The sequence below is a fragment of the Aotus nancymaae genome, unplaced genomic scaffold (assembly GCF_030222135.1).
Source record: "Aotus nancymaae isolate 86718 unplaced genomic scaffold, 86718_ANA_hifiasm-v0.15.2.pri h1tg000051l, whole genome shotgun sequence".
NCBI classification, from domain to species: domain Eukaryota; kingdom Metazoa; phylum Chordata; class Mammalia; order Primates; family Aotidae; genus Aotus; species Aotus nancymaae.
In genome coordinates this window covers 597,632-612,990 of record NW_026988465.1, presented here as the reverse complement: position 1 = coordinate 612,990, position 15,359 = coordinate 597,632, and the positions used below count along the sequence as shown (strand labels likewise).

At 43.3% G+C, this 15,359-nt stretch overlaps 1 protein-coding gene across 3 annotated transcripts in view; it reads right to left on the bottom strand.

Moving 5' to 3' along the window:
• BPHL (biphenyl hydrolase like) overlaps positions 1-15,359 on the bottom strand; it is a 34,610-nt gene that overhangs the window by 10,032 nt on the left and 9,219 nt on the right. For all 3 annotated transcript variants that reach the window (XM_012440287.3, XM_021672661.2, XM_012440288.3), the window contains 4 exons: positions 12,007-12,173; positions 10,553-10,706; positions 4,413-4,544; positions 1,787-1,910 (listed from right to left, as the gene is read on the bottom strand). In XM_012440287.3, coding sequence (XP_012295710.2) covers positions 1,787-1,910; positions 4,413-4,544; positions 10,553-10,706; positions 12,007-12,173 — 577 coding nt within the window. The remainder of the gene's footprint in view (positions 1-1,786; positions 1,911-4,412; positions 4,545-10,552; positions 10,707-12,006; positions 12,174-15,359) is intronic.

Below are 15,359 nucleotides of genomic sequence, written 5' to 3'. Positions count from 1 at the left end.
AGCGCTGGTGTCAGCAGGCATCAGAAATTGGCTCCTGGAGGGAGGGAAGAAGGATTTTCTAAGGTTGCTAATAAATCCAATTTCAAAAAAAATCCCACAAAATTTCAAAGACGTCCTGAGTAATTCAGAGGCATATGAAATTAATATATATGCTCTGAAGGGGTCAAGGCTTATTTAGACATTTATTATTTTTTTGTTGTTGTTTGAGACAGAGTCATACTCTGTCACCCAGGCTGTAGTGCAGTGGCGTGATCTTGGCTCACTATAACTTCCGCCTCCTAGGCTCAAGTGATTCTCCTGCCTCAGCCTCCAGAGTAGCTGGGATTACAGGCACCCACCACAACACCTTGCTAGTTTTTATATTTTTAGTAGAGACAGGGTTTCACCATGTTGGCCAGGCTCTTGACCTCAGGTGATCCACCGACTCAGCCCCCCAAAGTTCTGGGATTATAAGCCTGAGCCACCACACCTGGACTTGGATACTTATTTTCTAATATATTTATCTAAAACACCAAATTACAGGTCCACATCTATAAACCCAGCACTTTGGGAGGCCAAGTTGGTAGATCACCTGATGTCAGGAGTTTAAGACCAGCCTGGCCAACATGGTGAAACCCAGTCTCTATTAAAAATACAAAAATTAGCTGGGCATGGTGGTACATGCCTGTAATCCCAGCTACTCGGGAGGCTAAAACAGGAGAATCACTTGAACCCAGGAGGCGGAGGTTGCAGTGAGCTGAGATCATGCCACTGAACTCCAACCTGGGTGACAGAGTGAGACTCTGTCTCAATAAATAAATAAGTAAAATAAAAATAAATAAATAAAAAAACCAAACAGAACCCTACTCTCCCAGTTACCCCTGATTTTCACCTTCAGGATATGCATCCCTTTATGTAAAAGAGACAACGAATTTATTCAAGTTGGCATGTCTGTTTTGATAAAAATGCCAACAAAAGCTAGCTCCTGTGTCAGCTGAAGTATTTAAAATAGAAATTCCTATTTCATACAAAAATTGATGGGCTTGAATAACAGAATTTCAATGAACATATCTTGTAAGGTGCTCTGATGTCCAAGGTTGGCTGGTGGAAATCTGGATGAAAAGAACAAGGGATTTGTAGCTGCTCCTTAATCAAGTTAGCCACTCGCATGGCTTGGAATATGTTGGTATTTTCTAATTCTGAATAAATAATAGGTTTCTCATTACAACGTGTCCCTCTTTAAGGCTAAAATAGCTTATGAGTGAAAAGTTTACAATATTAAGCAGGAAAAAAGCAGGATTCAGAGTCGAATATAGAATATGATTATCTCTGTGTATAAAAATGCTGATAATGATAGTGTTTAAATGGCTGACAAGCCATGGCAATTTATTTTCTTTTTTTGGTTTAACAGATTTGTAAAAATTGGGTGGTCAGCGCTTTTATAATGATAAGAAACTAAACTGAAAATTCCCAATTGTGTAAAACTGTTTCAGTTAATACCGGTGAAAATAAACGTAAACTATCACCAAGTGACAGGGCTGAGCACCTATGAGCATATCTGCCACTCATAAAAGTAAGAGCCATCTATCTGAACATGCCTTTCCTTCTGGTTATCAGTTACCCACAGTTCAGGGGTTGCATCCTCCACGGTACCCTAAATAAAGTGGTGCTACTGACTGTCACTGGCAAAAAGTAGGGGCGTATACTCTAAAAACTCTAACTCCTCTTGCTTCTTTTCCTTCCAGTAGCTTCGCTCTTTGACTCCGAGGCTCTGGGGTGGGAGTGTGAAGGTGGTGACTGGGCTTACCGTGAGCCTTTCACGTGCTCATGAATGAAGTCGGCATGAAACCTCGGGACCAGAGGATCCTTCTCACCATGGACAATCAAGGTTGGGCACTGGACCTGGGGCAGCAGGTGCCGGCAGATGTTACCTGAAGGACACACAGCACAAGGAATCTGCTTTAGAGCAAGCATTCTGCACGGTCAGAGGAAGGGAAACGTGGCGAGCCCTGCCCCTCTTTAGCCCTCAGTTTCTCTATCTGTGAAAACCGTGGTTTGGATTTGACCACGCTTGGGTTTCTTCCAGCTCTTTCTTTGGGATTCCTTTTCTGTTTCTCGCTTTCTTGTTTGCTTGCCTGTTTCGGAGTTCTACTAGTAAACAAGCAGCCTGATTTAAATTCACATAAAATAGTAGGAAAATCAAATAAACACCCCACCATGATATTCTATAGCGGTAGTTCCCAATGTGAAAACGGTGGTAGGTGCTTGACACCTGTAGAGCTTTTCCCTGGAGATCACATTTCAGATGAGCATAGGGGCCCTGGCCAGCCCTCAAAGCATATGAACCTCACGATGAACTTATTATACAACTTACACATGGGAAAGCAGCTTCTCCTGATCGCTGGCGCCTCTATGAGACTCCTGACTAACATACTTTGGAGGGCCTGTAAGGACTGACTCCCATTTCTAACAACTTTCCTGAGGCGATGATGGACAGCCTGGGCTCTAGTCCCTCTAGTTCCTGTATTGTAGTTTCCTGCCTCTGCGAGACTGTGGTGGCTCCTTAACCACTAGGAGCTTTAGCCTCAAACAGGAACAATCACAGTTCCCTGGCTGTTGTGGGGCTAAAAAGAGAGCTGTAGCTAAGGTTCCTGGCATCCCTGTAGCTCTGAGAAGGTTGGGAGCTGCCCCCACAGTGTGGTGCTCCCTGCCCTGCCCTGCACAGGTGCCAGGCCTTTCCCTCCTCCTCAGTGGGGAGTCACTGCCTGCTAAGTAAGAAGGGGACCTACTGACTAGGGAAATACTCCTCCAGGTCTCTGACGCTTCCCTGGCCTGTCCCAAGATGACACACACCTGCCAATTCATCATCATGTGATGATGAAAGCCAATGTTCCTGAGAGCTCACTCTGCGTCAGGAAGTGTTTAAAAAATTTCATATCTGTTAAACACAGTAGTTACATGTTTTAACTCATTCAGCATATGAAAATGTTTTTCCATTAAGGACTTTTATAATAATAGTAATACTAACCTTTCATTAGGCACTTACTGTCTTTGATCCTGCACCGAAGCTGAACAGATAATATCTCATCTAATCCCTACAACAGCTTTTCGAGGTCCCAGACAGGAAACTAAAGCTTCAAGAAGCTACGTTACCTGCCCAGATCCATTCTAACAGCAACCCAGGGGCACAGCCAGAATTCACACTCAGGCCCACGGGACTCCAGCGCTGTGCAATGAATTCCTACGCTATCCCAAACATCCATAAACCTGACAGGACAGTTAGGAAGAAAGGGCTCCTACCACATTAGTCAGCACAGAACGGGACACGTCACGAAGGTCTCACTGTGAGACAGTTTATATACTGCTAGGGCCTCTATATCATGACATATTTTTGAATTACTCACTTAACTCTATTTCTACCTCTAAATCTTCCTATCTTTTCACTAAAACATAAAAGTTTATATTTTACAAATGTGCCCTCTTTAATGGAGAACTGTCTCAAACATTGTTTTATGGCATTTTTAAAATTTTAAGAGCAGAGATTTCCAGGGCCTGTTTCTATGGGCAGATACTGCATCTGAACAGGAACACTGTAAAACATATATTTGCTGTTTTCAACTCAAACCAGAAGAGTAACATTTCCAAACGTCCTTTTCATTGTGAAAGTTTTGGCAGATGACTCATGCAGGAAACAATTACCTAATAGATCAAATTGGTCCTTCAATCACAACCATTTTGTAACAATGCACTCCAAGATTAGATCTTAGCTACTTTATTTTCTCAGCAATTAAAAAAAAGGAAAAATGAGATTATAAACATCAATTGCTGTAAAAAAATAAACTACCGTTCAGAATTTCTCTTAAAGATGTCAATCTTTAACAGGAAATCTTGTTAATTTTTCAGATAAAGAATAGGAGACATTTGTTCATAGTTAAGGTCATATAACTTAGTTCTGAAGATAGGAAAAAATCCTGAATATTTTCTTCCTCATATTAATTCCATTGAGGTTGAAGATAACAGTGTCCTTGTGGGGTGACACATTTAAATATGTAAAAAGGAAAAAACATTGTCCATATTGTGGCCTATTTATTTTCTAATTACTCATTCTGGAATTAGAAAATAGAAACTGTTCAAGGCTTTTGGATAATAATTTTGTCATCACACACACACCAAGGATTAGAAGGAAAAAAGAACAGTCTGTTATTAAAGACTCAACAATATGAACCTTTGGACATGCAGTCCTATCTCTACATTAAGGCAGACTGATTGCACAAGAACTGGCACGGTATACAAGAACTAGTATTCTCTGTTCACACATGAGCGTGTGAGATGATGGGAGGGATTCATGAATCACTGAGCAATTCTGGAACACCAGGGAGGAAGTCGAGCACCCTCTACAACAGGCAGAGAACCCTTAAAGCCCAGTAACTTACCATCTGGGAGATGTTTAAACTGGCTTATGCCATCCACCCACTTTTCACAGGTTCTGGCAAAGTAGTCATACCCATAGAGGGCTTCTAGAGGCTTTCTTGTTCTCTCACTCCATTTAGAAACATCTCGGATGCCTGAAAAATAGAAGTGTAGGCAAAGAAAGGTTTAGTCTCATGCTAAAGTATTGTCTTTAAGTATTCCGAGTACAAGCCACCTGTGAGCCCATGTGATCACTGTTCCACCTGCCTGGAATGCCTCCCTCCCTCCCTCTGCTCGGCTTAGCCTTGTTGCTGCTTTGCAGGTCTTCTGGACCCATGGCTGAGTGTCTGCCTCCCACTAGGACCTGTGTGCAGCGTAAGGGACTTTGCTTTGCTCCCCTCTGTACCCCAGAGCCTACACCAGTGCCTCCCACAAAACAGGCCACAAATCAATGCTTACCAAGTGAATGAAATTAGAGCTGCACTTACTGCTTTCCTTTAAAGATACAAGATAAAAGAAAATATGACCCTATTAGGTTACCTGAATAAGAGCGACAATATTTGCAAATGAGGAGTTTTTTCTGCATAGCATTTGTATGGACGTTGAGAAATGCACACAGATTATTCATTCTAATTTCTGCTGCCGAAGAAATAAGTGTATAAAAAGCTAAGTACCGCTGGGCATGGTGGCTCACGCCTGTAATCCAAGCACTTTGGAGGCCAAGGCAGGCGGATCACCTGAGTTTGGGAGTTCAAGACCAGCCTGACCAACATGGTGAAACCCCATCTTTAAAAAAAAGGCTAAGTACCAATTTCAAAGTATATTGTAGACGATTCACTAGTACGGAAGATAGCTAAAAACAACTATTAACATGAATCAACAAATGCATTTCCTTAGCCCAATCGTTTCCATACTTCAATATACTGTGATAAGTAAAGATTCTCATGCTCTTGAGCATATTACATATTGCTTACTGAGAGCTACATGATTCATACGGAAGAAACATAACACTAATGGCACGAACTCACATGAACAACAATCTCTACAGGGACCCAGACAGCGTCAGGGGCCTGGCAGGCACTCACTGTGTGCTTAGTGAATTGAAATCACCAAATGGAGGAAAAACTGCTATTTACAATCACAATTGCCTTCTGTGAAGGGAGGACGCCATTACAGGACAGCACCTGGTACCCACCTTTGCTTCTGCTGATTGGCTTAAATGTAGGCCCCAAGTGAGTCGAAGATAAAGGCTGAAGAGGATGAACTGCTCTGCACAACAGTGAAAAGACTTAAGTGAGGTACATGGAGACAGCCTGAAAGTGAAGAGGTTGGGAGGAGAAGAAGTTTGGGGGCGGGGGGTAAGGGAGAGAGAAGCATGCAGGACAGTGTGAAGATGGCTAGTAAAAAGACCCTGCAGATGCTTCTACTTCTGGCTGTATGACAGACCACACCCTCTGAAAATCTTCTTGCAGGGGAAGAACTAGATCTTTCACAAAACAGAATTCTGCGGCATTGCTGAAGCTGCAGCAGTTAATGGAAACCAGGGTGTGAGTGTGTGTGAGTGTGTCTGCACATGAGAAAGAGAACCCTGAAAATACATCAAAGGGAGTAAGCCAGCTCCAAAGGCAGGCCTGCTCTGAGTGGAGACACAGTGTCTCGGGCAGGCCGGGGGCCCAATCTGAGACTCCTGAATCGAGCTGAGCTAAAAATGGCCCCAACCTGGTATGATCCTCTGGTTCCCAAGAGCAGCAAATGCAAATCTTCTCTGAAGGAGAGCGCTCTAGATTTATGCTCACTGTTTTGTTTGTTTTTGGATTAAGAGTAAGCAAATATTAGCTCCTAACCAAAGGTCACAAAACCAACAGGATTTTTATAAAGTTAATGAACAAAACAGAAAACTGGAAGAGAACTCTTAAATTATGCAGAACACCATGCAGAGAGACAAGAAGATGAAGAAGAGATAAGGAAGCTCAAAAGACGGGTCCACTCGCCTCAGAAGAAGAGAATATGGAGAATGAAAGATGCCTATTTGAAAAAATAATGGGTGGGAGTGGTTTTCAGAATGAATCAAAGAATCCACAAACAAAACTGCAATGTATTCCTAGTAGGATAAATAAAATGAAATCTGCACTTGGACAGAATATATTAAAACAGCAATATATCAAAGGTAGGAAATCTGAATAACAGCCAGAGAGTTAAGACACATTACTCCGAAGCAGGAACCATGTAGATGGACAGGAAGCTTCTCAACAGCAGCGATGGAAGACAGAGATTGCAGAATGGGGCAGATGATAATTTTCCACTTAACATTTCCACACTCAGCTACACAGACTTTCAAAAAAGGTGGGTGAAAGAAAGGCACTTTTTGGTAAAAACTGAGTTGACCATTAACAGGCTGCCCTTAAAGAACTTCTAAAAATAACTTCAGGAAGAAGAGAAGAGAAATGCTTTTAGAAGGAACATCTGAGAAGAAAGAACAGGGGAGTAAACAAATGGGCAAATATGTTGGTGGATCTAACACCAAACGAAACCAGCCAAGCCAATGAGAAAACAAACATGTGAGGCCAGGCGTGGTGGTTCACACAGGTAATCCCAACACTCTCGGAGGCTGAGGTGCGTAGACCACTTGAGTCCAGGAGTTTGAGACCAGCCTGGGCCATGCGGTGGAACCTCATCTCTACAAAAAATACAAAAATTGGCCTGGCGTGGTTGCTCACGCCTGTAATCCCAGCACTTTGGGAGGCCAAGGCAAGTGGATCACCTGAGGTCGGGAGTTTGAGACCAGCCTGACCAACATGGAAAAACTCGGTCTCTACTAAAAATACAAAATTAGCCAGGCACGGTGGCGCATGCCTGTAATCCCAGCTACGCAGGAGGCTGAGGTAGGAGAATCGCTTGAACCCGAGAGGTGGAGGTTGCAGTGAGCCGAGATCATGCCATTGCACTCCATCCTGGACAAGAGTGAGACTCTGTCTCAAAAAAAAAAAAAAAAAAAAATTAGCCAGGCGTGGTGGCACGCACCTGTAGTGCCAGCTACTTGGGAGGCTGAGGCAGAAGGATAGTTTGATGTTGAGCAGGTTGCAGTGAGCTGGGATGGTGCCACTGCACTCCAGCCAGGGCAATAGTGTAAGACTCTGTCTTAAAAAAAAAAAAAAAAAGAAAGAAAGAAAGAAAAAGAGGAAAAGGAAAGAAAAATAAAACACTGTGGCATTTCCTTACATTAAGTAGTTCTGTCCATAAAGAAAAAGGCAAGGCACCCACTGTGAAAAGGTGTTTGCAATACAGCTGCCCTAAAAGGGGTTATCAATTAGAGTATTTTTAAAAAAACTATACATCAGTAACACTGTGATAACATTGAAACCATTCTGGTGCTAAGTTGGGTGGAGAGTGGGGGAGGGGGATTTGTTGTTACACTTCATATTGTATACCTTGACATACTGTATTGTATGTATCAATTATTATATAACAAAAAACTTTTAGCCAATAAAAATATATGAATAGATAGAATACAGAAGAAACTCAAACGGTGAATAAACACAGATTTTTCAACCTTATTAGTAATAGGAAATGCAAATAAGACCCCAATAAGATAACATCTTACACCCATTTGACTGGTTAGTGAATTAAAAAGTCTGGAGAATTGGGGCCGGGCGAGGTGGCTCATGCCTGTATTCCCAGCACTTTGGAAGGCCAAGATGGGCGGATTGCCTGAGGTCAGGAGTTCAAGACCAGCCCGGCCAACATGGTGAAACCCCATCTCTACTAAAAACACAAAAAATTAGCTGGACATGATGGTGGGAGCCTATAATCCCAGCTACTTGGGAGGCTGAGGCAGAGAATCACTTGAACCCTGGAGGCAGAGGTTGCAGTGAGCCGAGACTGTGCCACTGCACTCCAGCCTGGGCAATAGAGTGAGACTCCGTCTCAGAAAAAAAAAAAGAAGTCTGAGAATTTCAAGCTTTTGATGAAGAGGTAAAAGTTAAGGAATCTCATCTATTGCTGCTGGAAGTATAAATTTATTTTGCTGGAAAATGATTTGTCACTTGTAATGTGGTATATCTGCCCACAACACTCAGCAATGTCACTGATGGACTTAGACCCTAGCAAGATACTGTCACTCCTATACCCCAGGAGACAGGTACAAGAACCAGCTGTCCATCTGTAGCCAAGTGCCTTGTGTGCTCACACAGCAATGGAGAGGGGGTGGTGGCAGTGAGGGCTTCCTAGAGGATGAAGTGCTTGGGCTATTCTGGGAGAAGAGAAGTCAGCAAGCAAGTGAGGGAGCAAGAAGGGCCCTTGCAAGGAGGCAGGAGCCCCCCACCTGCTGCAGGAGGCCAGGTGGTCTTGGATGACTGGACACTGGCGGCTGGGAGGCGAAAGTGGGAGGAGGGGACCTGGAGAGGCAGAGGCTGGGGGCACTCACTCCATGAGTAAAGCAGAGGAGCCCGAACTTTATCAGGAAAATTGTGGGGCATCCTGAAAGGCTTAAAGTAAGATGCCATGAGATTCACATCTTGCTGAATTGCTATTAGAGCAGCATGGAATGCCTACTGATAGGAGATAAGGACCTGGACGGGTTGGAGAGGCAAGGAATCAGCCCAGGTGGGACCAACGAGGCTGGCGGGAGTCTGGTGGGAGGGAGAGAAGGGGAGGGCAAGATGGGTCCACCCAGAGCCCGGCAGAGGAGCTGAGTGGGCTGCAGGGTGCAGTGTGGGGGATACAGTCTGGAAGGATTCCTCATTTCTGTGAGCCCCGGTTTTTCATCTGAGAAGAAGGCCGAGTATCAGAGACCTTATGGGGTATTATGTCATTAAAGACTTTAGCTCATGGCAGGCACTCAATAAATAGTAATGAAAATATTATTTTGTGGGAGAAATCGTATAATTCCAATGAGTATTACTTGCAAAGACAAGAGATTTAGCAAAAGGGGCAGGCCTAGAGGGAAGATCATAAATTCAGTATTAGACAGACTGAATTCAAAGTATCTGGTGAGACAACCAGATAAGAAAATTGAATAAAAAATCGAATAATGCAACACAGCGAGAACTTGTCTTTTTCTTTTCTTTTTTTTTTTTATTGGGACAGGGTCTCGCCTCTGTCATGCAGGCTACAGTGCAGTGGTGCAATCACAGATCACTGTAGCTTCAACCTCCCTGGCTCAGGTGATCATCCCACCTCAGCTTCCCACGTAGCTAGGACTACAGGCACATGCCACCATGCTTGGTTAATTTTTTTATTTTTTTGTAGACACGGGATCTTGTTATGTTGCCCAGGCTGGTCTTGAACTCCTGGGCTCAAATGATCCTCCTTCCTTGGCCTCCCAAAGTGCTGGGATTACAGGTGTAAGCCACCATGCCCAGTGAGAACTTACCTCTTAAAAAAAAAAACAAAAAACAGTCAAATATGTGGGGTTTGTGAGTTTAGTGGAGTGAGGAACTGAGTGAAGCTACTCAGGTGTGAAGGCGAGAGGGGAGCAGAGCACCGAGGGTGACGCCTGGAGGACCCCAACACTGTGGCCCACATATGGGAGCAGACACGTGTCAGCCAGGAAACAGCCCGAGAGAGGACGCGAAGTTGGGAGAACACAGTGGCGAGAACTTCGACAAAGAAAGCTTCAAGAAGAGGGGTGTGATCAGTGCTGCGTACATCATGAGCATGTTCTCAAACGCTGTAACATGACCAAGGAGCCCGGAGGAGGAGTGTTGGCGGTGCAAGGGGAGGCTCGGTTACATGAAGGCACTGTCTCCAGCGGACTGGCGGGCCAGAGCCATCTTGACAAGTTAGGAGAGAATGAGGGATGAGAAAGAAAGAGCAGCCAGGAGGGGAAGTAGAAAGACGTCAGAGAGTAGAGTGCTGCACTACCGAAAGAGTTCACACTACCCCTTCTTCCTTGAAGTTCATTATCAATAGTAGTAAATGGAAATACTGATTTTACTCAGCCTTTTCCTAAGCCATGGAAGTTTCACTCCTGGAAATAGAAAGCTTTAAAACTCAGACTGGTTAAATTGCATTACTTTTCTGATAACTCTTATTCTTCCTACCTGAGAGTTGAGAACTAGAAGCAGATGAGATGTGACTTGTCAACATATCTCACAGTAAGAGATGAGACACAGAGAGAGGGGAAGGAGCTGTTGTCCCAGCACCTCCCGTTTGCAGAACCTACCCTCGTAGATCATGCTGTCTTCATCAGTGACATAGGCGTTGGCGCCCCAGATCACCATCTTGTGGATGTAAGATGGATATTTTGCAGCAGCAATGAGTGCGGTTATGCCCCCATCACTCCACCCCAGCAGAGAAACCTTCTTAAACTTCAGCGCCTGTGATCATACGACAAAATGCACAGCACAGGTTACTGCTCCTCTCTGTTAAAAGAAGCTGAGTCATTAATGATCAGAATCAATACAGGTGCAGGCCTGGAGTATCAGTTAGTCAGGAAAGAAAAATCCCAGAGTCCATCATATGATGATGTTTTCTCCTAATTAGTTCTAGTGGAAATTGTCACAAAAACCTGAGTATACAGTATGGGTTTGAATTATGAAGGAACTACATCTTCTGGTTGGATAAAAATCTCAAGGAACTAGAATCAGTGGAGACCAACTACTTAGATATGGCAAATACAGTGTGTGTGTGCATGTGCGTGTGTGCATATGCATGCCTGAGCAAGGACTTGAGAACAGTTCCACAGATCAGAGAGGGAACCCTGAACTCTGCTGGATGAAGTGAGGCAGGGCATCTGGTAAAGCAACTGTGAGAAGAACTGGCAAGAGCCGGGCTGTCAGAGAACAGGGCCATGGGGAGGTTATGTGAGTCTACGGGTCAATCAGCCAAGGTCTGGACATGTGTTTGGCAGGGAAAATGGACAAAGATTACATCTTAGAGAGGCTGCCAAGAAGGAAGAATAGAATGATTGGAAAATTAAAGGTAAAGAATTAATAGTCTAAGATATTTGCTGCTGGGAACATAAATTGGTGTGACTACTGTGGTACTATCCTGTAAAATGAACATCTGGAATTTCTATCACCTAGCAAATTGTCTCCTAAATTTGTATGAAACTCTCCCACACGTGCGTCAGGAGCTCAGTGCAGGATGTCCACAATAATACTGTTTATAGTGGAAAAAAAAAATGAAAACGGCCATAAGCAACAGAATCTTCACTGTCTGCTATTTATGACAGCAGAAAAGGGCAACTTAAAAATTAATTGTCTACTATTAGAAAATTGGTGAAATAAGATACAGTACATCCATACAACAGAACAGTATGTGCCTATCATACAACTGATGCAAATGTGTATTTATTGACATGAAAGTATTTCCTTAACAAATTATTCAATAACAATAGTAAGCTGGAAAAACGTCAGGTGTCATGGGATGCCATCAATATGAAACTGCATTTTTGAGGTAAGAAGACTGGCCAGAAAGCACAGCCTCCTTCATTGTCTCTAGACAGATGGATTGTGGGCCGTTTCCATTTTCTTCTTTATACTTATTTGAACTCTTTGAGTCTTCCATACAATCACATGGTATTATTTTGTAGAAAGAAATAACAAAAATTAAACAAAATAAATGAAGACAGGCGCAGCCACCCTCCCTCCCCTGGCCCTTCCCTAAGAGACCCACCTTCATCAAATCAACAGCATCTTTTGCATCCCTTTCAAAAAAGTCTACTGGGAAATCGCGATCTGGAGGCTTGGAATGTCCATAGCCTCGAGGATCCCAGGCGACCACTGTAAAGAGCTTCTTATTGAGGTTCTTGAGTTGAGGTCCAAAATCGGTCTCTCCACTTCCTAAAAACAGTCACTTGGTTACCCTCAGGTGAACGCTTTCACCTATCAAACACATTACAGTGAAAACAGAAGCAATAACAATCTTAAAGCAAAGTAGCTAGTTTCTACTGAAAAGCGGTAAGAATGTCATCAGGAAAGCGGCCTTGCAATGACGTAACCATTTACTCAAAGAAAGGCCGGCTTCCTTTCCTGGTGGAGTTCAGGCCTGCCTCCGACCTCCCCCTGGTGGCTATTTTGAGAAGGACAGAGGCCCTGAGTCTTCCTTTGGTTCTGTATTATTTCAGCACTTTTGAAACCTCTTTGGCTTAATCCTCCTTTTCTAAAGAAAATAATTAATGAAACTGTATAGAAATTAATTAGCTGTGTGCGGTGGCTCACGCCTGTAATCCTAGCACTTTGGGAGGCTGAGGTGGGCGGATCACAGGGTCAAAAGATCGAGACCATCCTGGCCAACATGGTGAAACTCCGTCTCTACTAAAAATGCAAAAATTATCTGGGCATGGTGGTGCACGCCTGTAGTTCCAGATACTCAGAAGGCTGATGCAGGAGAATCACTTGAACCCGGGAGGCGGAGTTTGCAGTGAGCCGACATTGTGCCACTGTACTCTAGCTTGGTTACAGAGCAAGACTCCATCTCCAAAAAAAAAATTAATTTACAGATATAATATGCTTCTGGGTTATCTTTTCTTCTTAAAACAATGACTTACACATGAGCAGGATCTCTATAATATCTGCAAACAAATTTATGAGATTTGGTCCAAGTTATTCAAAATAGAATTCTAAAATTCCAGATTAAATTTTTTATTTTTATTTTTTTACTAAGCCAAGGTGAATAGCCTGAAGATTTTATTTCGTAGTTATAATTAAAAACCAGAAAAACTAAACAAACACTGAAACACAGAAGGGGCAGGGAGGAAAGAAACCAAATCAGTTTGTTTCATCAGAACAGTATGAAACAGCCTATGCTAACAAGCTGAACTCTATGAGTGGGTCTGCAGGGAGCTTGACCGCTAGTCCACAGCGCACCATGTGGTCACTGTCAGTGTGGTGTGTTCACTCCCACTGTGCACAGTGCAGATGGCCACTCTCACAGAGCCCAGTCCAGGGGCAAGTCAGCATTTTATCAGTGAAGTCTGCTGATATCTGAGGACTTCTATCTCAGGCCACAAATGACTACTAAACACTTTGCCTAACAAACTATATTAGAAAATATCTTTCAAGGTGGTGCAGGATCATTAAACATTGTCAAGGCCTGTCATTCTTCCTGGCAAGATATATCTTTCTCAAGATCGAGCAAATCATTCAGAATATTCAAGCCAAAATCAAATGAATGGACCTCCAGCCAACGTCTGCTGCTGTGACCCATGAGGCTTCTCTTCTGCCTCTGACCTGGAGGGGTTCCCTCGAGGGAAATACCCTGAAGGAGGGGCAGGAGGTGAGAAGATTGGAAAAAGAACAGTCTAAACCACCAATTTCAGAAACAAGAAGGCATTTGCTCCCTGGCCCACATGTATACATTTGAAGACCAGTGCCAAGAATATAAAACTTTTAAAAATGTTTCAGGAATGTATGAACATAGTTATCAGCATGTAACACCTGAGAGGCCTGTGGGGAGGGGAACTGGGTATTGAGGATGGGACGGGAGACAGTATCTCCTCTAGTCCATTATTTTTTATGTTGGAATCACAATAATATTTTACATAAACAAAAAGTAAATTGGGGACAGGTGTAGTGGCTCATGCCTGTAATCCCAGCACTTTGAGAGGCTGAGGCAGGCGGATCACCTGAGGTCAGGGGTTCGAGACCAGCCTCGGCAACATGGTGAAAACTTTTCTCTACTAAAAATACAAAATTAGCTGGGCCTGGTGGTGCACACCTGTAGTCCCAGCTACCTGGGAGACTGAGGCAGAAGAATCGCTTGAACCTGGGAGGTGGAGGTTGCAGTGAGCAGAGATTGTGCCACTACACACCAGCCTGGGCAATGGAGTGAGACTCCCTCTCAAAAAAAAAAAATGCAATTGTTAAGCTTTTTATACCTGGACAATGACTACAATACTGACATAATGAAAAGCTAAGATGGGAAACGTTTTTACAGATAACTTTAGCTCCACATCAGCCATGAGAGTCAATGTCCTCATTCATCAGCTTAAGGAAAACAAAGGTACTAAACACCATTTAGACAACGTGCCTCACTAGCTACAAAGGTGCCAGGACCAGCTGAGGCTCAGTCAAGCGGAACCTTTTTAGCACTTCACTTTTAGAAAGAAGCAAATCACAAACAAGTAGGTACAGTCAGCCTTCCTATCTGTGGGTTCTACCTCTGTGGATTCAACCAACCTCAGGACAAAAATATTTGGGGAAAAAAATGGATGGTTGGATCTGTACTGAACACATACAGACTTTTTTCCTTGTCATTATTCGCTAAACAATACAAGATAACAATTATTTATATACCGTCTACATTGCAGTAGATATGGTAAGCAATCTAGAGATGACGTAGAGTATAACGGAGGACATGCGTAGCTTACATGCAAATACTGTGCTATTTTATATAAGGGACTTGAGGATCTTGATTTTGGGATCTGAGGGCTTCCTGGAACCAATCCTCCATGAATACTGAATCTAAATATTAGGATTATTTAACTTAATCAAAAATAAAGCAACAATACTAACACCCTTAAAACCAGATTTGGAATGTCCTAGAATCACTGGAAATTGTTCCCTTGAACTTTCTACATCTGAACTACAGTACAGTTCTGGGATTCAGATCCACTAGGCTTTATTATGTCCCATACGTTGAGAGAGGGTAACATGCCAATCTAACTCTGATTTCTACAAAGATTTAAACTAAGTTTCTTTCTTTCTTTCCTTTTTTTTTTTTAAAGATGGGGTTTTACCATGTTGGTCAGGCTGGTCTTGAACTCCCGACCTCAGGTGATCTGCCCGCCTTGGCCTCCAAAGTGCTTGGATTACAGGCGTGAGGCACCATGCCCAGCCTCTTTTTTATTTTTTTATAAAAATTTTTTTGTTTTTTATTTTTTAAGGATGGGGGTCTTGCTATGTTGCTCAGGCTGGAGTGCACTGGCTATTCACAGGCATGATCCCACTACTGATCAGCACGGGAGTTTTGACCTGCTCCGTTTCTGACCTGGGCCAGTTCACCCCTCCTTAGGTAACCTGGTGGTC